This window comes from Bos indicus, chromosome 5, assembly GCF_029378745.1.
Source record: "Bos indicus isolate NIAB-ARS_2022 breed Sahiwal x Tharparkar chromosome 5, NIAB-ARS_B.indTharparkar_mat_pri_1.0, whole genome shotgun sequence".
NCBI lineage: Eukaryota > Metazoa > Chordata > Mammalia > Artiodactyla > Bovidae > Bos > Bos indicus.
Genome location: NC_091764.1, coordinates 49,039,049 through 49,061,839, shown reverse-complemented (window position 1 = coordinate 49,061,839; position 22,791 = coordinate 49,039,049). Strand labels below are relative to the sequence as shown.

At 40.5% G+C, this 22,791-nt stretch overlaps 1 protein-coding gene across 8 annotated transcripts in view; it reads left to right on the top strand.

Moving 5' to 3' along the window:
• The window catches only part of TBC1D30 (TBC1 domain family member 30), a 104,233-nt gene extending 83,426 nt beyond the window's left edge, over positions 1-20,807 (top strand). For 4 of the 8 annotated variants that reach the window (XM_070788575.1, XM_070788574.1, XM_070788571.1 and 1 more), the window contains 6 exons: positions 893-998; positions 8,977-9,089; positions 10,921-11,060; positions 13,652-13,858; positions 14,031-14,072; positions 17,224-20,807. In XM_070788575.1, coding sequence (XP_070644676.1) covers positions 893-998; positions 8,977-9,089; positions 10,921-11,060; positions 13,652-13,858; positions 14,031-14,072; positions 17,224-18,008 — 1,393 coding nt within the window. In that variant the 3' untranslated portion in view covers positions 18,009-20,807. The remainder of the gene's footprint in view (positions 1-892; positions 999-8,976; positions 9,090-10,920; positions 11,061-13,651; positions 13,859-14,030; positions 14,073-17,223) is intronic. The other 4 variants (XM_070788573.1, XM_070788576.1, XM_070788572.1 and 1 more) reach the window with 2 other exon arrangements.
• Positions 20,808-22,791: the final 1,984 nt, after the last annotated feature.

Here is a 22,791-nt window from a genome sequence, read left to right as displayed (position 1 = left end):
AATTCCTTTTTCTTCCCTCTCTAGAAGAAGAATTAAAGTTTCACCTGTCTCACAGGATGGCAGGCGACAGTCTTTATTTACCTGTTGAAGCAAATGCAAGAAACAAGGTGTAACTGCTATGTTTAAAATGGATAACCAACGAGGACCTACTATACAGCACATGAACTCAGCTCAATGTTGTGTGGCAGCCTGGGTGGGAGGAGAGTTTGAGGGGGAATGGGTACATACATACATACATACATACGTGGCTGGGTCTCTTCAGTGTTCACCTGAAACTATCACAGCATTGTTAATCAGCTGTACCCCAATACAAAATAAGAAAAAAAATATAACAGGGTGTCATCGCCAGCTAGCAGCAGTGTCCTGAGAAGATTGGAAAGACTGTGAAAATATCCTGAGGACTGATGAAATGTGCAGATAAAGTTCTTGTGTGTTTCATCTTTCATTTCTACCGTGGTTTGGTTTCAGTCTGTCAGTGGTACTGCTGTTTGCAAATTGAGAGCAACAGATTCCCTCCAGGGGATAATTGTTCTTGGGTACCCAATTTCTTAGTTATTATTTCTGATCAGTGATGGGTGTTCAGATGTGTAGAAGGTGTCATGTGGGAGCAATAAAAATGCCACAGGTGGAGCTGTGAGTCAGGAGAGTGGTATAGCAAAGAGAGGAACTCACCCTGGAATAAGGACCACTGTGTTGACCTTCCAGTTTTTAAAATCTTTTCTCTGCCTACCACAGGCTGTACTGTGAGTGTAATCATAGGATTTTGACTTCCATTGATTGCTAACTTGGTTGATTTGATGGCAAGGGAAAACATGTCTTATTGTGCCTGCAGCGTGTGCCTAATAGCAGGGGTCTCCTAAACAATTCCTTTTTCTGTCCTTTCTTTATCTAGGCAGATAGAATGTTGTGAGACAGCAGATGAATTCTATAGCACCATGGGGCGCCTTACCCAGGAGATGCTAGAGAATGATCTTCTGGAAAGCCATGAACTCATGCAGGTGAGTGGGCAATGCCTGCCCCGCTTGGCTCAGGGGACCCCAATACCTTGAGAACAAGCAGAGGAAGGAAGAAATGAATAATGAATATTTATTATGACTTTCATTAAACAATGTTATATTTCAATTATGGCTCAAATAAAGCTGGAAAGTTTTTTAAAAAACCAAAAAATGCAATACAAAAACAAACAAACGAAAAACCCCATCAGAGCACCGGCCCCCGTCACCAACAAATCCCCAGGCACTTTTTCTGGATCTGATTCTTAGCCTTAAAGGGAGACTGGTGGGGAGAAATAATTATTTCTGGGAAGGAATTACTGAGGATCAAAAGAAGATTATTCTACTTCTCATTTTGGTTTATTTGTTTTGTCCACATTTGCAACTCATGTTTTTACATAGGAATCATAAATTTCAAAATTGCCAACTTGAAGGGTTTTGTTACTTTCTGGCATGTTACTGTATCTCAACATCATACTGGGCAAGTCATTAAAAATGGCAGTGAGTGTAGAAGAGATAGCAGATTTGTTAGCTCTGTGTCTTCCATTAGGCTCTATAACATGATTTTTTTCTCATTCTTCTCCTGGGCTTCTGATGACACTTTCTCTTCCAGGTTCTTCCTTCATCCTGCAAACTAACCAGCAGTGGTTCTTGTCCAAAGTGGTTGTTGGGCCTTGGTTCCTTCTTTCTCTGTCGTGCCTCTCTCTCTCTCTTTTAAAATTTCAACTTTAATGTTGGGTTCCATGCCTGAGGTCATTTTGGTGGCTGGGGCCCAGTCAACGGGTTAGAAAACAAATACCCAGGCCCTCATTTAGGACTTGAGAAGAGGTTTTATTTCTCTTCTCATCTCCTGGCACCTCCACCTACTTCTCGGAACCCCTCACTTTTAGCGGAAAGCTGCCCAAGTTGTTGAGAATACTGACCACCTGGTAGAATTTCCCTGAGCATTTCTATTTTTTATTTCACCTTTTCTTTGCATTCTCGTCTCTCCTTTCTTCCTTCCTGTCTGACTTAGAGCAGGAAGTACGCTATCTGCACCTGACCTCTGTGCTCTGATTCCAGCTCCTGTCACACCTCCCGAGCCATTGCTTCCTTGCTTCTTTTCTCTTGTAGAGGGAAGTGTCTTTTATTAAACATTATTCTCATATTCTACCTATGAGATCCTTTTCAGAGGTCCCCAATCTTTTTGGCACCAGGGACAGATTTTGTAGAAGACAAGTTTTCCACAGACCAGGGTCAGGGGAGTGGTTTCAGGATGATTCAAGATTCAAGCATGTTATTAACTATGCACTTTATTTCTAATCTAATGCTGCCAGTGATCTGACAGGAAGTACTCTCTGTGGCCTGGGGGCTGGGGACCTGTGCTTGACATCCTGCAGAACTGCCTGATTCACGTGCCCTGGGCAGGACTCAGATCTCATCCCTTTTTCCTCACTCGTGAAAGTTCAGTGACTCCTTATTACCTACAACACAGAGCATGGGTTTCTCAGCTCATCAGCCAGTGCTCTTGACTGTCTGGCATTTACCTGTCTTTTCAGCCATAGTTCCGGTTGTTCCCTTTTGTACCCTTGATCCAAGTCTAGGTAAGTCACACTGTCTTCCATGTTCCTGGAGCTCCTGGGGGATATGCCTGCTCCACACCTTTGCTCCCTCTGTTCCGTCTCCCTCAGTCGCTTCACGTGTTTCCCTGTTCAGTCTCTTCACGTGTTTCAGGCCTGCCTCCCTGTGAAAGTGCCAGTTCATGTGCCATCTCCTTCATGAAACTGTCATCAGTCAGTTCAGTCCAGTCGCTCAGTTGTGTCCAACTCTTTGTGACCCCATGGACTGTAGCACACCAGGCCTCCCTGCCCATCACTAACTCCCGGAGTTTACTCAAACTTATGTCCATTGAGTCGGTGATGCCATCCAACCATCTCATCCTCTGTCATCCCCTTCTCCTCCCGCCATCAATCTTCCCCAGCATCAGGGTCTTTTCAAGTGAGTCAGTTCTTCGCATCAGGTGGTCAAAGTTTTGGAGTTTCAACTTCAGCATCAGTCCAGTCTCTGATAGGCTCAACTAAAAGCATCTCCTTCTTTGATTCACCACATTTTCCTTGTACCACTCTTGTGAGCCTTCATCACATTCTACCTTGATTTGAGGCTGGATTTTATTTCCTCAGAGATATTATGAATTCCTGGAGGACAGGGACTCTTTTCTCATAATATGTAGCACTTGACCTTCTCCTAGAAAGAAACGAGAAAGAAAGTGAAGTCGCTCAGTTGTGTCTGACACTTTGCGACCCCATGGACTGTAGCCTGCCAGGGTCCTTCGTTGGTGGGATTTTCCAGGCAAGAATACTGGAGTGGGTTGTCATTTCCTTCTCCAGGGGATCTTCCCAACCCAGGGATCGAACCCAGGTCTTCTGCACTGCAGGTGGACTATTTACCATCTGAGCCACCAGGGAGATACTGCCTTCTCCTGCTGCTGCTGCTGCTGCTAAGTCGCTTCAGTCATATCTGACTCTGTGCAATCCCATAGACGGCAGCCCACCAGGCTCCCCCGGCCCTGAGATTCTCCAGGCAAGAACACTGGAGTGGGTTGCCATTTCCTTCTCCAATACATGAAAGTGAAAAGTGAAAGTCAAGTCGCTCAGTCATGTCCGACTCTTTGTGATCCCATGGACTGCAGCCTACCAGGCTCCTCCGTCCATAGGATTTTCCAGGCAAGAGTACTGGAGTGGGGTGCCATCGCCTTCTCCGCCATAATGCCTAACGTAGTGCTAAGAATCCCCCTGGCTGCTCCATGGATACACAGAAGTATAAAACATTAGAATTTGAGGCAGTGTTTTTCAAACTTGACTGCGTATAAGCAACATGTCAGGAGTGTATTAAAAGGCAGATATTTGGCCCATGGGTCGTGGTTATGCAAGTGGTTTGAACTAACACTTATAGAAACACTGGTTTGAAAGACTCTTAAAGGTCCAGTAACCTAATTCTGTCACTTAACAGAGAAGAAACTAAGACATGGAGAGTGAGCATCTTGCCATATTCTTGGGTTGTCTAGTGGCAGGCCCAGAACTGGTGGGATCCAAGCTCAACACGTGGCCTGCTGCTGCTCCTCGCCACCCAACACAGGGTTTCCACCTTATTCAAAACATGTCTTTCTAAAATCCGAAATCCCTTTTAGAAGAATGGCAACATTTTATTTCACCTGAAGTTTAAACATTGTAAATGATAGATACATTGCACTTTGTCTTCTGGGAATTTCCTATCTTAGATACCAGGAGAAAAGAGAGCCCCTTCTTTGCTTTAAGAGAATCCTAGAAGGAAAAATGTAGACTGTGGCTTGATTGATTAGATTTCATTTTAGCAGCATTTCTCCTGCCGAGGAAAACATCTGGTAAAGATGAACTGAGCCTAATTTTGTACAACTTATGATTTCATGTTTTTTGTAAAACATGTCAGTGATGAAAAAGAGAAATACTATTCCTTTTCAGCAGTACCTAAATATAAATGTCTATTTAAATGCATGTTGGTAGTTTGGGCAGTAAATAGACTTGTTGGTTTTCCTTGACATCGTAGAGTATTAAGGAAAGAAATGCTGAATGTCATTTCAAGCGCTCTCTTTTCTATATTTACTCCTTAAGAAAATTAATTCAGTGGCTATGATCCAATTACGGTAGACCTTAAGTCTGTCAGCAAACTTGAAATGATGAAAAATCCAATCAGATGAAAAATGTGGACCACATACAAGATCTTTATTTTTGAACTGAAGAGATGCAAAGATTTTCCCTATTTGGTTTTCCTTATTTCTTTCAGTTCTAGGTGCCATGCACCAAATTATCTACTGGGTTTGTTTGTTTGTTTGTTTGTTTTTACCATAAATCTCATCACTCTTTTATATTATTAGCAATGGCCATTTAAATAAGAGATAATGTTAGAAAAAGAGGTTGGGAGAATACTGATGAAATAGTTTATATGGATTTTGCTACACCTTTTGACAAAGTCTCTCATGGATTCTTTGAGAGAAAAGTTATAGGTTTTTTTTTCTAACTGCCCCAGGACTTTGTTGTGGCATGCAATTTTTTTTTTAGTTGTGGCATGTGAACTCTTAGTTGCAGCATGTGGAATTTCATTCTCCGACCAGGGATAGCACTGGGGCCCCCTGCATTGGGAGCACAGAGTCTTAGGAACTAGATCACCGAGAAAATCTCTATAGTTTTGTATAGTTATTATATATAGAGGGCTTCCCTGGTGGCTCAGCAGTAAAGAATCTGACTGCAATGCAGGAGACCCAGGTTTGATCCCCGGGTCAGAAAGATCCCCTGGAGGAGGGCCTGGCAACCCACTCTAATACTGTTGCCTAGAGAATCCCACGGACAGAGGAGCCTGGCACGATGTAGTCCATAGTGTCACACAGAGTCAAACATGACTGAAGTGACTAAGCAGCAGCGGCATTATATATAGAAAAGTTAGTTACATGCAATTACTAAACGAGTTTGGAGAAACCTCACCAAAAGTGGTTGTCAATAATTATTTACGGTTACCTGAGGGGAGCTTTCATGTGCCGTGAGACTGTTCCCTTTTTCTATCAGTGATGAAATGGAAATCACATGGATGTGAATGCTTGTCCAGTAGAAGGATACCATTTGATTATTAGTGCTGTCAAAAATGAAACTGTCTTGGCTTGCAAAATTGTGTGGGACCATAACTGGAAGTGTTCAAGCAACACCCTTATGATCAAATGTTGGAGATGCTCTAGAGGGCGCTCTTGCATGGGAGGGAGGTTGAACCAAATTATTTTTAAATTCCTTTTTAAGATACTATTTGTGTACTATACTTTGGCTCTAAGATAATTAGTAAAAGTCCTTTCTTGAAATCAGTTGTAAATCTCTGATTTGCACAGTTGGGTACCTGGAGCTTCTCAGGTGCCCTGAGAACTGTGGTGGTATGTCATGTACCTTCATGCGATAAATATGTCTGCTGACAAGTGAGACCTTTAAGTAAGTGAGTGAATACATGCGAAATACTACAAGGACATTTCTTTCAGAAACACTGATTTATACTTTAAAGGGTTAACTAAAAGTAAATTATAGAGAAAGGAAGAGCAGGAAAAGAGCATGAATCCCAGTGGAGCCAGTGTTCTTTTTGGTTCAATGGCTTTAGCTGAGCGGCCCTTGAAGGAGCTTGGTAAGACCCCAGACCGTTTACTCTGGGGCAGGATGGGACAGAGTAGGGCCAAAATGTACTCCTCTTTCTTTTCTTACACACTTCCTTCATGAGTCTGGGCCAAGGAGTTTTCTGATAACTTTTAATAAAATTAGCAGAAATAAAAGGTGACTTTTCAGCTAGACATCTCACTGATTGTCTCCAGTGAGACATCTTCCTTCATTTGTAGAGAATTTTGAAATTCCTAACATTAGTAATTTCATTTTTTTTAATAGTGAAATTTATTTTTAATTGAAGGATATTTGCTGCACAATATTGTATTGGTTTCTGCCAGACATCAGCATGAATCAGCCATAGGTATACCTGTATCCCTCCCTCTTGAACCTCCCTCCTAGTAATTCCATCTTTTAAACTTGAATCCCAATGATATGGGTTTGTTTATTGAGATATGATTGACATATAGCATATTAGTTTCAGGTGTACAACATAATGATTCGGTATTTGTATATATTGTGAAATGATCACAAAAGTCCAGTCAACATCCATCACTGTGCATAATTAAGACTTTTAAAAAATATTTATTTATTTATTTTGCTGCACCAGATCTTAGTTGCAGTATGTGGTGTCTAGTTCCCTGACCATGGATCAAAGCTCTACTGGCCTTCTATACTGTCAGTAAAGCAGCTTTTAGGGCAGTGAACTGATGGCAGCCTTTGTGGCATCAACGAGAGTGTACTCTGACCATGTTATTAATGAAATCATATGAAGTATTTCAGGCAACAGAATGTATTAAAATAATATGACAAAATGTACACACCCATGACCCAGTTTAAGAAATAAAACATTAACAACACAGGTGAACACCCTCATGTACTCCTCTCAGGTCCTGCTCCTCTCAGAGGTAACCACCATCCTTCACTTTTTCATGATGAGTTTCATGCCTTCACTTCTCAGATGAAGAAAAGCAGGCACAGAGAGGTTGGGAAGCAGCATAATCTCACATTCCGGACTAATGGGAGCCACAGGGCACCTTGTGCTTCTTTCCAGGGGGAAACAGTTCACTGTTAGTACATTTGTGCTGCTTCTCAGCCATTTTGGTACACGGATCTTCCTGGACTTAGGACGGGGTTATATGCAGATAAACTCATCATACACTGAAAATGTATTTAATACACCTAACCTACCAAACATCACAGTTCATCCTAGCCTGCCTTAAACATGAAGCCATTTATGTTTAACCTACACTTAAACACTGCCTTAAATACTCAGGACACTTATGTTAACCTATACTTGGGCAGCATCATCTGACATGAAGCCTGTTTTATAATGGCAAGTTGAATAACCCATATAATTTATTGAATGCTGAACTGCAAGTGAAAAACAGAACAGTTGTCTGGGTCCAGAATGGTTGTAAATATACTGTTTGTTTCCCCTCGTGATCACTTGGCAGATGGGGAGCTTGATTGCCTAGCATCATGAGAGAGTATCTTTGGCACATTGTAAGCCCAGGAAAAGATCCAAATTCAGAATTCAAAGAAGGGTTTCTACTGAATGCATATTGCTTTTGCACCACCATAAAGAGGAAAAATCATTTAAGTTGAACTGTTGTGAGTCAGGGACTGTCTGTGATCAAGTATGCATGAGATAAATTGATTTAGAGAGGACTTTTGTGGTCTTGATACACTTGTAACTTTGCACAGTAAGCAATGGAGAATCAAAGGAATGGTAGCCAGCATTTCTGTGTTTGGAGTCTTGGGATGTTACACTAAGGTATAAGTGGATAACACGAAGTTTGGAGACAGTCCGATGTGCAGGCTGTTTAGAATCGAGATTTCAGTGGACTGTTCCAGTGGCAGCTCTGAGCTGTGGGGTGAGACTGCAGCGCTAGGAAGCCCCTTTTAGAGCCCTCCTTTTTCTACCTGTGCAGAGATGAGAGATTTCCTAAACCTTCTGAATAGAAAAATACTACTTTAAAATATTTTCCTCTAAAAATGTCATCAGGACATTGAATAGCTTCCTAGAAGAAATGAAAGTTCATGTGACTAATATGCATCTTCTGATGAATAAGAACCCAAAAGATTGAAGAAATGTGTTTGGAGCAATTAAGTTTTTATCAAATTAAGAGAACAAACAAGATGATTTTCTTCTCCCTGGTAGAATGATAGATCATCTTAAAATTCTGGAGGAAGCACAGGTACTTTTCCCATTTTTATTTATAGATTTTTTAACAGCCTATGCTTTACACCCCTGTCACTTCCTTCTTTTTCTTTTTTTTCTTTAAAAATAACAGTTAACAATTGTCACCTAGAACTCATTCGCAGACATTTGAAAAGGTGGTATCTTTGGAGGAAGCTTGCAGGTGATCATGAGATTGTCCCCCAGATTTAATTTTATCTGGAAGGCTGACATTTGATGTCTATAAAAATCATCAAGGAAAGCTTTGGAAAATGAGCAGTACATATAAAGAAGATTGATGGGTTCTCTGGGAAATAAGTAATAGGGAGCTATGGATTTCTGAATTAACCCATCTATCAAAGGAACAGGGGGATGTCAGACTGTCCCCATTTCTCCCGCTCCACCCCTACCCTGCGTTCACCAGGTGGAGTGCCCAGTCGCAGCTGGATTGATTTGAGGACTCATTATTGTTTTACTTTTTAATTTTTTAAAAATTCTTTTGTCTTTCTCTAAGATAATACTGAAGTGGACTCTCTCCATCCGCTGTGTAAGGAGCAGTCTCTACCTCTTCACACCCAAATCATAGAACTTTCATGTCTTCGCAGGACTGATAAAGTTAAGACCACGATTTCAGACATGGCATTTCGTTCTTGTTTTCCAGACTGTTTATTCTATGGCTCCATTCCCCTTTCCACAATTGGCAGAGTTGAGGGAAAAATACACTTACAACATTACACCGTTCCCTGCCACAGTTAAGCCCACCTCAATTTCTGGGTAAGATCTTTTTTTCTTTTTGCCTTGTTATTTTCATGATGAAAGACTTAATATTTTGCTATTTATATTTATTGAACCTCAGAAATACATTCAAAATAGCTTGGTGCTTAAAATCTGAATATCTCTTTCCCAAAGGCTTTGATTTAAATTCAGGAGGAAGATTTTTGAAAGTGTTACTTTTCGAAGAAGGTTGGGACATAAACTGAAAGGGTATTTAGCAACCCTACAACTTATTTAAAAATATCAAATATTAAAAATTTCAGTAATTTAAAAAGTATAGAATTGGTGCCTGAAGAGACAGATGAGCTAATTTAAAATACTGTGGTGACCAGAAATTGACAAATATATGTACATAGGAATTTAATATATGAAAATGTACATCACAGTGAAATGATATACTATTTAGTAAGTGGTACTGGGCCTATGAGACTCAATCTGGAAAGAAAGAAAATAGGAGTCATACTTTATACCGCACATCAGGATAAATTCCATATAGATGAGAGAGTTAAATGGAAAAAAAATGAAATAATAAAATAAGCAGCAGAAAATATGGAAGGATGTCTTTATTTCTTTGTAATTGGGAAGGTGTTAATAACTGACTCAAAATTTTAAAGATAAAGGAAAAAATTAAGCACTTTAAAAATAATTTTCTGCTTGACTACAACCAAAACAGAGCCAAAAAACAAACAAACAAAAAATACCTCCATAAGCAGACAAAAAAATACTTGTGGAAAAATATTTGTAACTGATTTCTCTCACGTGTAAGTTTCTTAGAAGTCCATAAGAAAATGACCACCCAACTGAAAAATGATGAAAGGAGGGGAATAGGCCGTTTACGTAAAAGGCAGCATCACTTAGAATCAGGGAAATGCAAAGTGAGATTGTGAGATTAAAGTGAGATTTAGATTCTGTTTTTTCACCTATCAGATTGACAAAACTTTAAAAGGTCGGTGTGCTCTCTGTCGATAAGGCTATAGGGAAACAGACACTCTTACACTTTGCTGATGAGAGGTTAATTACCATAGGATTTGGGGCAGGCAATTTGACAGTATTTCCTCAGATTTTAATGCACATATCCTTTGATCCAGCAATTCTACCTTTCTGATTTATCCCACAAATATATTTGTACACATGCAAAACACAGTGTGTATAAGGTTATTAACTGCAGTGATGTTTGTAATAGTATAATATTGGAAACCACTCAAGTGTGCATCATTAATAGCCTAGTCCATAACATGGACTATATAGATACAGTACAGTACATGCATACACATGATTATGTATACGTATATGCAGTATAGTGCAGCCGTTAGAAAGATGAGGAAGAAGCTCTGTGTGTGAATACAGAGACTCTTTTTTCAGTTGAACAAAAGCAAGGTGCAGAAAAGTGTACTCATAGATAGTATGCTAATACTTATGAAAAAGAGGAGAAAAATAAGATTAGTCATATTTGCTTATTTACCTGATAACAAAGCTGAAGAATACATCAGAAATGAGTAACAGTGATCACCTATGGGGATTATGTGAGGCAAGAACCAGGCAGAAGTTGAACAAGGATGGGAGATGGACTTTATATTGGGTTGGCCAAAAGATTTGTTTGGGTTTTCCTGTAACATCTTGCAGAAAAACCAAATGAACTTTTTGGCTAACCTAATATATAGTTATATAATAACTATATAGATATATTAAAATGTGTATTATAAATATAATTATATAAATGTGTTATATAAATTATAGCATATATGTATGTCATTTAAATCATGTAGGTATGTTACTTAAAAGTAATGCCACTATTTTTTTGAATATTGCTTTTTCTTTTATGTTTTCCAAGACGACATGGTAAGGTCAGAGACAGCGATGAAGAGAATGACCCAGATGATGAAGATGTCATTGCTAATGCAGTGGGGTGTCTCGGACCTTTCAGTGGACTCCTGGCACCTGAACTGCAGAAGTACCAGAAGCAAGTTAAAGGTAAAGAGGTGGCCTCTGTTAGATAATTACAGTGTGTTGGTTCACTATGGGCAGGGTATTATTATTGTGGCCTATAATATATAATATATTGTGGCCTATTGTTTCCTGAACTGATTACCACTGTTAAAGATCTTAATTAGAAGTATCTTCTCTGTTACTTTATCATTTGAGAGGATCTCTCTGTTATGTGTCACACACATCATACATATTTCTTTTTCTTTATGATTAGTTTTGCTTTCCACTCATCTGATTCAAGTTTGTGTGCTTAGTTCCTTAGCACAGAGCCAGACATATAATAGATGCTTACTATATTCTGTTTGAGTTTAATTGGATTCATTATAGACTAACTTCTTTTCCACTATAGAAATATTCTCTAAAGCCAAAACATTATGGTAGCCTCTATTTGAATTTCAGTGACCAGAAACGTATTATCTCATAGGACATTCTGCTAAATTCCTCTGCTTAGCCCAAGGTTTCTAGATTTGAAAAGATAACTTCCACTTACCAGTTCTGATTATCAATAGTTCTTCTGTTCAGAGCAAAACAGAACAAGTCTGCTCCCTCTTCTGCTGGATGTCTCTTGGATCTTGAGACCAGTCATCATATCCCCTAGAGCTTTCTCCATGGTTCAGAATTTCTTAAAGATATGTCTTCCAGAACTTTTAATATTCTATAAATTCACCTCTAAATGTCCTGCAGTTTGCTAGTATTCTTCTTAAAAATGGTACTTTAAATTGAATGCCATGCTGTTTGTTTTTTCCTTACAGAGAACAGACTTGCTGTGAAGTCTGGACATTATCCATGCAATGAACTCTTTTAAGCAGTTTGTTGTTCTCCCACTATGATCTTTCCTATCTTGGGTGGCAGTTCTTCCCTTAGGACATTTAATTCTGCCTCTTCAAGTTTGAAGACCATTTTCCTTGCTGGAAGAGTACAGAAACAAAAGATGGCAGGCACCTCTGCATTCTCTCTGCCATCTGCTAGCTTTATACTGCCATTTCAAAGTCATGAGCTATTTTCTCATTTTTTGTTCTTCATGCTTTTTTTGTTTGTTCATTTTGTTGTTGGTGTTTTGGTCGTGGTAGTTTTAACCCTCAGCATGTTTTGTATTTTAACCTGCTTAATGTTCAGTTCATGTCATTTTGTGTGTGTGTCCTTGGTATGCACTCCCTTGTCATCTTTTGAAATGACTTAAAAAAAAATCTGAACTCAACCAGGGTTCTGTTGATTTTGTAATGTCTTCTTCCTTCTCTTTTGTTGCCTGAATTTTAGCTTTTGGTTTCCAGCCATGGGATCAATATGTATTATAACTCTAATGTTTTGAATCTAACATTATAATGTATTATTAACTCTAACATTTTTATAGTTTGGGTCTATGTTCCATTTTTCTACCCTGTTATTTTTTCTGTGCAACTATGTACTCTGGTTTGACATGGTAACTTTCTCCTAAATTTCATCATTAGTCTTTGTTGTTGGTTTTACTTTAGTTTAGATTAGCAGATCTCCTTTTAATTTTCTTCTCCTTAGAGAAGTATTTTCAATAAACATATCAGATATTCAGTCTTTATCTGAATAACACTTTCAGCAGATGTTAGGATACTTAAAATCCCCTAATAATCTTTGTTTTTAAAGCTTGTCCCCAGGCTGGTTTTACATACTGTGTTAGAAAAATCTCAATTTATCCCCTTTTGCCTGTGTGACATGGGAGTGTATTCTCACACAGTACTTATTTCTGTTTCTTGGCTTCCTTGGTGGCTCAGATGGTAAAGAATCTGCCTGCAATGTGGGAGACCCAGGTTTGATCCCTGGGTCGGGAAGATCCCCTGGAGAAGGAAATGGCAACCCACTCCAGTATCCTTGCCTGGGAAATCCCATGGACAGAGGAGCCTGGCAGGCTATAGTATACAGGGTTGCAAAGAATCAGATATGACTGAGTGACTAACACTTTTCATTTTCATACTTGGATGTAATCTCAAATTTAAGGGATAAATCTAGTTGTTGGTGTCACAGGAGCAGAAACCACACCAGATATAACAAACATAACAGAGAGTCAGGAAATGCTTATTAAATGAATAAAAATATTAATTTCTAGTGGTACTGTGTTCTGAAGTCTTAATAATCTTGTCTTGCTATTTTTAACTAAGGAAAAAACTCACTTTTAATGCCTGACTAAACCCTGCAAACGGACGATCCCTTGTAAATTCTTGTGCAGTTATATGGAAATCTGTACCCTGACTTTAGACAGCTAGAGTTGTATTTTTCTAAGGGAAGTTTAGGAAATGGCAGTGATTTTTATCTGGAAACAGCTGACCTTATGTCCATATAATGATCAAAGTGGTAATAAAATCAAACAATGAACCCACACAGCTCATTTCAGATTACAGTTAGGCTAATAAGAAAATGAGGAAGTATTTTCAGGACCAAATAAAAACAAGTACTAGACACATTCTAGTATACCTGGATTTTTTCTGTGGTTCAGAATTTCCTGGAGGTTAAGATACTACCCTGGGTTATATAGTGTCATCAATTCCCACTTAGTTCTGTTCTCCCCCAGTGACACCATCTCCTTGGCTCTCTTCCCTGGAATACAGAATCAAATGGGGACCAGAGTCTGAGATCCAATAACATTGCAGAACTGAGTCCAGGAGCCATCAATTCCTGCCGAAGTGAATACCATGCAGCTTTTAACAGTATGATGATGGAACGCATGACCACAGATATCAATGCACTGAAGCGGCAATATTCTCGGATTAAAAAGAAGCAGCAGCAACAGGTTCATCAGGTGTATATCAGGGCAGGTAATATACTTCTTTGAGTTAATTTCAGCTGTGTGTCAACTTGTGCAAGTCGACACAAGTATTTCTAGAATGGCCTGGAGATTACTGCTCAGCTCTGGCTCAGCACCCACCAACACAGCTGGCAGGAGACAACAGCATCTTTACCTTTTCACTTTTTATTTTATCTTATCAGGCTCTAAAGAAGAAAAAGGTCCCAAGGACCAGGCAGCTGATGGTATCGAACACCTCTTTGCTTTTGGAGACGGGTTTACAAATGATGAGAATGTTGCAAAGCCATGCGATCCTTGGATCTGAGACATATTGGAGCTCTTGCTTCTTAAGCTCCAGGCATTTGGAAGTGGAATTTAGTCGTCTGTGTACTAGTAAATTAAGCTATTCTTCAGCCATTTAGATAGTCATATAACAGATGTTGTGATCAGAGGAAAAGGAAAAGTCCATTTCTGTGCCTGGCTGATGGGTTAGCAGCATCTTGGGAGTCTGCTGAGAAGAACACAGTTGTACTGTAGTTGGAGTTGCTCTTTTCCAAGGATTGTTGAGCTTCTTTTTTTCTTTAAATTCCCCAAATCCCAGTGAACAGTCTATTTTATTATTTAATATATGCTGATTTGGGAATTGATTTGTCTTATTCTAAGTGAAATCCTAATGAAAATGATGCCAGTCCAGAGTTAACCACGGTATAAATTTGACATGTTTTTAAGAGACTGGTAAGCATGTGACTGTCTTGCACAAAAACTGAATTTACCTTTTACTTGTTGGGAAGAAGTAGGCAACTTCTTGAAGATTCTTACTTTATCCTGAATCATTATAAAAATCTATCACAAAAGAAACTAAAAACTATAACACTTTAATTTTCAAAGCATTGATGCATACATGTCCTTATTTGTCCTTAAATCTACAAGGAAAGCAAGAACAGATGTTTTCATATCCTTGTGAAAAATAAGGAGATGGTAATTCAGGAAGGCTTAGCAATTGTCTAGGATTATATAGCTATATTGAGTGGTCAGGCCAGGGCTATAACCCCCATGTTTTGATTCTTTATATAGTTCTGTTTGAACCACTTTCAAAAGCTTTGGATGGGATGTTGAACAGTTGCCTTTGGGTACTAAATCAGCCCACTGTTTGGACTGTAGTCTGTACTGTATGTACAGACATACAGAACTATGGTCTATAGGTCAAATTCTGCTCAATGTCTGTTTTTATAAATACAGTTTTATTGGAACACAGGCATGCCCATTTGTCTGCAGATTGTCTATGATGGCTTTCACTTCAGTGGCAACAATATTTATAGTCTGGTCCTTTTAGGAAAAGTTTGCTGACCCCTACTCTAGATCATGGTTTCTGTGGTTATTTTTAGAGAAATATTGGTACTCAAGGGCAAAGTTCAAGAACATTGCTTCTCAGACTTTAGTGTGAATATGCATTGCTTGGGGATATGTTAAAATGAAGAATCTGCTTCCTGTAGCTGTGGGGTGGGGCTAAGATATGCATATACTATAAGCCTCTAGGTGATGCCACTGCTGCTGGGTGAGGATTGCACGTTGAGTAGAAAGGTTTTGGAGATTGTATAGGTTAGGATTAGCAGTACAGGTGGAGAGAGTGAAATTCAGCTAGAGGCAAAAGTTCCCAGCTTCTGGGAAGTCCCTGGTGGTCCAGGGTTTTACACTGCCAATGCAGGGGGCACAGGTTTGATCCCTGGTCGGGGAACTAAGATCCCACATGCTGCATTGTGTGATCAGAACAAACAAAAATCCTCAGCTTCTGAGATTTAAAGAAAGGTGGTGAGGATGGTGATTGAGGTACCAACTTTCTAGGTTTGGGAGGACAGGAAGTTAAGCATTTTAGTCCAAATAGATTCTGTTTTTATGAAGAAATTGGAGAAAAAGTTGTTTGCTTGGGAGTAAGTTGAAGGTTGTGTAGGAGCTTAAGGAATGAAAATTTAGATTGAACACTGAAAGCAATGGGAGAGGGAAAGAAAGTTTGTTCAGTGCAATTGAGGACCTAAAAAAATAGGAAGTTATGAATTTAAGGAATATCAATCCACATAACTGTGTGAATCCCCCATTCCCCTCACCGCTACCCCCAGCAGCTTTTAGCTCCCATTTTGGAAAAGAGAACATGAATTGTGGCTCTAGAGTGGAGTTTTGTCGGGCATGTGTGGTACAGCCACAGGGATGCTGAAACATGTGGTTATTGATGAGGTGTGGTCCAAGGGGTCAGCCATGCTCCTAGCAGGGTGGTGGTGGTGGTGTAAGGGAGCCGCAGAGACAGTGAGAGATTATGAGAAGACTGGGGATCAAGGAATCGAAGTCTCTATGGTTCATTACCAAGAATAGTTACATCCAAGGTCTGAGAGCTAGAAGAGTCAAAGAGAATAGGAGAGTCCAATATTTTCATGTGAGGCGGATCTGGGTGATGTTTAGGAAGGAACTGGACAGGTTGAGGATGGGTCAGTCACAGAGGCTGTGATGTAACTCAGGGAGGTAAGAGGACATAGAGCGAAGGGGAAACAGGTGTCCAAGTTTCACTGAAGACTGGCCTGTGACCAGAGGTAGAGAGGTGAGAGCAGTTGAGAAGCACAGAAGGGAGGATGACCACAACCACATGACCCAGGTGATGTCAGAAGGAAGGCTGCTCACACAAAGATGGTCTTTTTCTGCTACTTCTGCCTGCAGCTCTTGTCCCTGGGGCTATGAGCGTGCAAACTTCATTGAAAACAGGGGCTTGGTCATCGCCACAGGAGGGAGACAGTACTACTATAGTGTCTTCCAGGAGAACCCAATTTTGGGTGCTTTCCTGTTTTCAGTTTGCTTTCTGAGTCTGTTAAGGACACAGGAGTGGACCTGGGACCAGGCACTTGATGTCTGTGATGTCACGGCGTTTTTACCACCTCCTTTCACTTTCACTTCTCTCATTCTGCTGTCTCTCACTTAATAACATGCAGTGTGTGGTTTTCCCACCTCTCAGATGCTGACAGCTGGTAATCCATATGGTCATAGTGTTTGACTTATTATTTAAAAAAAATTTTTTTTCCAAAGATTTCCTAGATATATAACCTGGGAGGTTGCTTCTCAGAAGCAAAGTTCTCTGTAGAAAACATTAGAGAGCCTGGACTCTAACTGGTAATAAGGGGTCAGAGTCTGTTCCCTTTGTGTCCTCAGCCCCTTGTCTCCTCTGTATTAAGGGAGAGAATCGGTACCCCAGGCTCAAGGACTGAATTCAGTTTCTGCTGCCTTCAGTTACATAACTCTGTCCTTACCTGGGAAATATGTGGGCAGTGGGCAGGGACAGCCTGTCTTGACTCCTCTTCCAAGATGGATGTTTTTCTCTGTGGTACCTTTCACACGACCTTTCAACCTTTCTTTCAGACAAAGGGCCGGTGACCAGCATTCTCCCGTCTCAGGTAAACAGCTCTCCAGTTATAAACCACCTTCTTTTAGGCAAGAAGATGAAAATGTCAAACAGAGCCGCCAAGAATGCTGTCATCCACATCCCTGGTCACACAGGAGGCAAAATATCACCCGTCCCCTATGAAGACCTTAGGACTAAGCTCAATTCTCCATGGCGAACCCACATCCGTGTCCACAAAAAGAACATGGCCAGGACCAAGAGCCAGCTGGGCTGCGGGGACATGGTCGGGCTGATAGAAGAGCAGAGCGAGGGCTCCAAGACTCACACCCTGGGGGCGGCCAAGGCATCTCCTTCCGATTGTGTCGGGACAGCTCAAGGCGGCTGCTCCGACGGCAGCACAGGCAGGACCATCGAAGGGCGGTCTCCGGAGCCAGTGTTTGGGGATGGAGATGCCGATGTGTCTGAGGTCCAGGTGAAGATAGAAGCCTTGGAACTGACCCCAAGGGATGCTGCTGCTGAACCTGAGCCCAGGGTGCCTCCACCCAGCCAGCGGCACTTACCAGAGCCACCCAATGCCCTGGGAGGAAACAAGGTCCCTGGCAAGGCTCCCCAAGGTGGTAGCCACCCGAAGACCCCTATCTTTAGCCCCTTTCCCAGCGTTAAACCACTGCGGAAGTCCACCGCCGCCAGGAATTTGGGATTATATGGTCCGACAGAAAGAACCCCAACCGTGCACTTTCCTCACATGAGCAGGAGCTTTAGCAAGTCCGGCAGTGGCAACAGCAGCACAAAGAAACGGTGACCTTCTCTCAGAAACTATCCACATTCACCTCTTCACGGTGGCAGGAGGGTTCCAGCTGGATGGATGGCTCCAGATCAGCTCCCGTTGTCCACTGAGAATGAATCCAGAGGTTCAGAGATGAGCAACGGTCCTTAAAAAATGGGAATTGGAAATTGTATAATTGGCGCTAGAATCGGGATGTCTTCTGATTACCGATACAGTGGGTTCTTGTGGCAAAATAAATATTGTGGTTTTAAAGTGTTTGCCCAACTTTTCCTTGTGAGCTGTTTAGAAAAGACTTTGTATCTAGACTGTTAACTCTTCTTCCTTCCCTCCTGTTCTGAGGGCCTTCAGGGTCCCAGTGGCAACCCCCCAAAACTTCCAGTTCTCTGGGTGTTATTAATACTCAAGCATGCACACACTAGCTGGCTAGAACAGAAACTGCAAAAAGAAAGTTAGTTTCTTAGTTGCAAAAAAAAAAAAAAAAAACTTCCCAATTTCCCTCTTCATGCCCTATTTGGGGCAGCGGGGAAATGTTTGTATGTGTGAGTTTTCCTTCAAGAGTTTTGGCCAGTCTCAAAACTGGTTTTTATTCTTGTGCTGAAGTTCAGGAGAAAAATCTAGACAGCCTTTCCTTCACTTTCTGTTTCTACCTGCAAAATGAAGAAAACCCTCATCTGTTGAAATGTAGGTTCATCACCAACTTGAAGATCTTATACAGGGATCCCAAAGGGAATATGCATTAAGCAATTGCCCCGAACAGCTTGCTGATTCCACCAAGCTTTCCCCGAGCTCCATGTTCTTCTCCTAAGGAGAGTATAGGTCCTCAGCGGTGGGATCTCTGATGGGCTCTACACAGAGCTTGTCTGGCACTCTCCACCATGCAGCTCATTTACCGACCAGCTCTCCACTACAGATGCAGGAAGCCTCTGCTCAAAAGCCAGAACATAGTACCTGTAACTCTGTTACTTGAATTTTGTGCTTTTTTGGGGAGGTTGGAGTTCTTTGTTACTTGAACACTGCCTTTTCCTGGAGAAGGCCCCAGTACTTTCTAGCTCTCTCTCACCCCTTCCTCCTCAGAGATAGTACCTGTTATCTCTACTATGCAGATGGGAACCCTGAGTCACCCAGAGGTGAATAACCCTTCAGATACTCCAGGTAAATACTCTCGGTACTCAGTGTGACTCAGCCACGTTTCCTCCAGTGCAATAGGCGGGTTTCATGCTCTTTGTACACAGATGCGTTGGCTACCTAGGTTCTAGAAACCAAGACTTGGAAGCCATTCACTGCACTCCCTCCTGACTCAAAGAACCTTTCGCCAGATGTTACAGAGTGCTGTCATGGCATTTTGTAAAAGCAGCTCTGACCTGCTTATCTGAAAAGGTAGTTTATTAAAAAAAAAAAAACAACAACACTTCATGCAGCTCTCATTTTGGCTGGACAGAAGGCTCACTCCACAACCCCCTTTTCCCACTATCTTTAGAGACAGACTCAGCGATTTTATCCTCGTCCCTGAAAGACCTTGACCAGGCTGGCAGGCATTTTGATGATGCAGACAATATTCATTTGACCTAACTGGAGGATTGCTAATTCTGAAACCAAAACTATAGTTTAAGAAAGGATTTTTTTTCCTATGGAGAGGCACTAATTTTTAGAATAAAATAGAGAATGTGATTGTGTGGGCTTTTTTTGAACAGAAAACATGAGAATGATATATACAATGAGAAGAGTTATCCTTTTTGTGGTATTTTTACCCCTTAAAGAGTTGAAGATAGAAAATCTGAGTAATAAGTTATTGCAGTTTGGGTCTGGAATTTGGTGCTCTCCAAAGTTAGCATGCAGCTTCTTAAAAAGCAACCACACCCACAGCCTGTGTCTTGGAAAGAGTGTAGGTGGAGAGTCGGGATTATTTTGCATAAGAGACCATGTTTTCCAAAGTTAAGCCAGAGATTTCTTCCATCTGCTCAGCCTTTCAGATAAGAATGACTCCACCTTGTATTCTTTTCTCTTTCCCTGTCCCGAGTGAGTCAGAAGAGTCCCGTTCCCTGGAGGGATGTCTGATTTGAACAGAGAATTGTTTTTCTTCTCTTGAGTCAGTTTCCAGCTCCCCGAGGGGTCTGAGGTTGGGGAGGTGGGTAATGAGGTGGAGGGTACTTACTGCCGTTCTTAGGCTTGTGCCATCGCTGTCTGCTACCTATCTTAGGGTTTGTAGCACATATTGTACAGTTTCTTGCAGTTGGTCTTCCTGAAGAAAGGGTGGATGTGATGGCATGCAGTTGGGGATAAGTATTTGTTGATGATGAGTAAAGTACTGAAAGGATAATAAATAGTCTTCTGAGGTAAGAATGACCACATCAGGATTTCAAAATCCGACAAATTCCAGTTCAAGCACTCTGTCCTGTTAAAGTGCATGCATTGTACCATGTAATCACCATGTGAATTGGTCAATTTGTGAGCTTTGCCTACTTTAGAAAATAAAGAATCTGTAGTAGCCTGTAGCACACAGCATGTACGAAGACCAGTGTGGACTTTTATCTTCCTTTGTGTTGGACACTGTACGCCAGCACCAGAAGTACTTACCAAGTAGCAGTTTCTTTATTTGTAGATATGTCTGTACCCCATCAGCACTATTCTGGGAGTCGATTTATGTCTCTGCACCTCAGTCCTCTTACAAAAGCCTCCAGCTAATCTAAACCTAGTTTGTAATGTCAACATGGGGCTGTAACTGTTTGGAATATTGTATTCCCTCTTTTTGTCTCTCTTGTTCTGAAGAACTGTACTGATCACAGAAATATATGCATAAAGATTCTCATTGTCGTAGCTATTGTGGTGGTGTTTAATCTGAGCGCCTGCATAGAATGCTGTGTGACTGTTCTCATCCTCTTCTCTTTTCCTGTCAACTTCCCCCCAGCCTCCCCCCTGGCCTTTGTTCATGTGAACCAAGGGAGCAGCCCAATAAACTCCAGTGACCCCAGTTTAATCGCTAGGTTGCAAGGTGGCCTATGATCTGCCAGGAACTTGGCAGAATGCTGGGTTCCTGAGTATGAGTAAGAGAGTTTGCTCAAGAATGTGCGTACGTGTGTGTGAATGTATGTGTATAAAATGAATATGTAGATCTTTCGTTTCTCTTCGTTGTAATAAAATAAGCAGTAATTTATCTTCCGGGTCTTATGGAATCTAGATGAATAGAGAACTGTGGCCAAGTGTACAGCTGCTGCCATCTCCCCTCATAAAATCTCTCTCTACTCTTTCTGAGCTACTCGTTGTTTTTTTTGCTTCATACAGCCATCATCTGAGGCAGCATTTTAAATATACTATATTTCCTTATTAGAAAAGTGACACGTGGGTTAAGAAAATTTGGAAAACAGAGCACAAGGGACCATCGGTGTTCTGGAATGGGTCTCTCCACTATTTGTTTATGTTTGCATGGATACATACACCACTGTCTTCTAAAAGGTGTATTGAGAACACTAGTTGAAGCTTTGTTTTTCCAAATGCTCTTCTACAGCAGCGTTTCATTGACCAGTATTTCATCATGTGTTCATGCCAGAATTCACACAACAGCATCTTATTGTAAAAGAGATGTCTTTTTTTTTTTTTCATATTGAAGTGTAGTTGATTTACAATATATTATGTTAGTTTCAGGTATATAATAATTAATTTGGTTATACATAGATCTGTATATTGTTTTTTAGATTCTTTTCCATTATAGTTTAACATGAGATAGTGAATATAATTCCCTGTGCTATACAGTAAATCATTGTTTATCTATTTTATATATGGTAGGGTGTATCTCAAACTGGTATTTTTTGGTTATAGATAGTACTGGAAAGACTGCCCTAACACTTATATCTTTGTGCACAGACCTAAGGATTTTCTTAGGGTATGTTCATCCAAATGGAGTTGCAAGGTCAGAAAATACGTGAATTTCTAAGATATATATATATAAATAAGATATGTATATATATAAAAATAAGATATATATATATATAAGATATATATATAAAAGATATATATAAATAAATATATATATATTTATCTCCACCTCCAAATTGCTGTACTTGAAGACTGAAGTAACTACAGAAGTACTCAACGAAAATGCCTTTTTTTTTTGGTCCCTAGGGCCTCCAGAATTGATAGAAACAATGATAATAGGCATTCATATCTCATCCCTGACTTTTAAGAAAACCATTAAGTAGGATGTTTCCTGAGGTTCTTGGTAGGTATCTTTTAACAGGTTAAGGAAAGTACCTTTTATTCTTTGCTCACTAAGAGTTTTTAAAAAATCAACACATATTTAACTTTATCAAATGATCCCTAAATTGCATCCTTTGAAAAGGAAGTGATGCTTAAGACTTTGTATCTTGAACTTGAGAAAATAGCTATTACCAAGTTTCATCAAAGCCTATTAAGGTATTTTAGAGTTGGAAGTGATAGTGATGAAAGTCCTATGTGCAAATTTTCATAGCAATATTTAATTTACTAGAGGAAATTTGGAAATAATGTAAACATCTGAGGACATGGATAACAGTTGCATGAATTATGGTTCATATACAAAGTGGAAGTGTAAGGGCCCATGTGTGTTTGGACCATTGACATGGTGGTTCTCTTATCTTCATGAGGCAGTTCAGGTGAAAATTTCAGCGAAATCTGGAATCACAGAATCACTGGATACAGCTATGAATGGGAGGCCCTTACTGGATGATGGCTGAAACCAGAACCGTGCAATGTGGCTGTTCCACAGAGGCAGTCTGGGCTCAGTTAAATGGGGACTGAATGGAGATACGAAGACACTTGGGGTTGG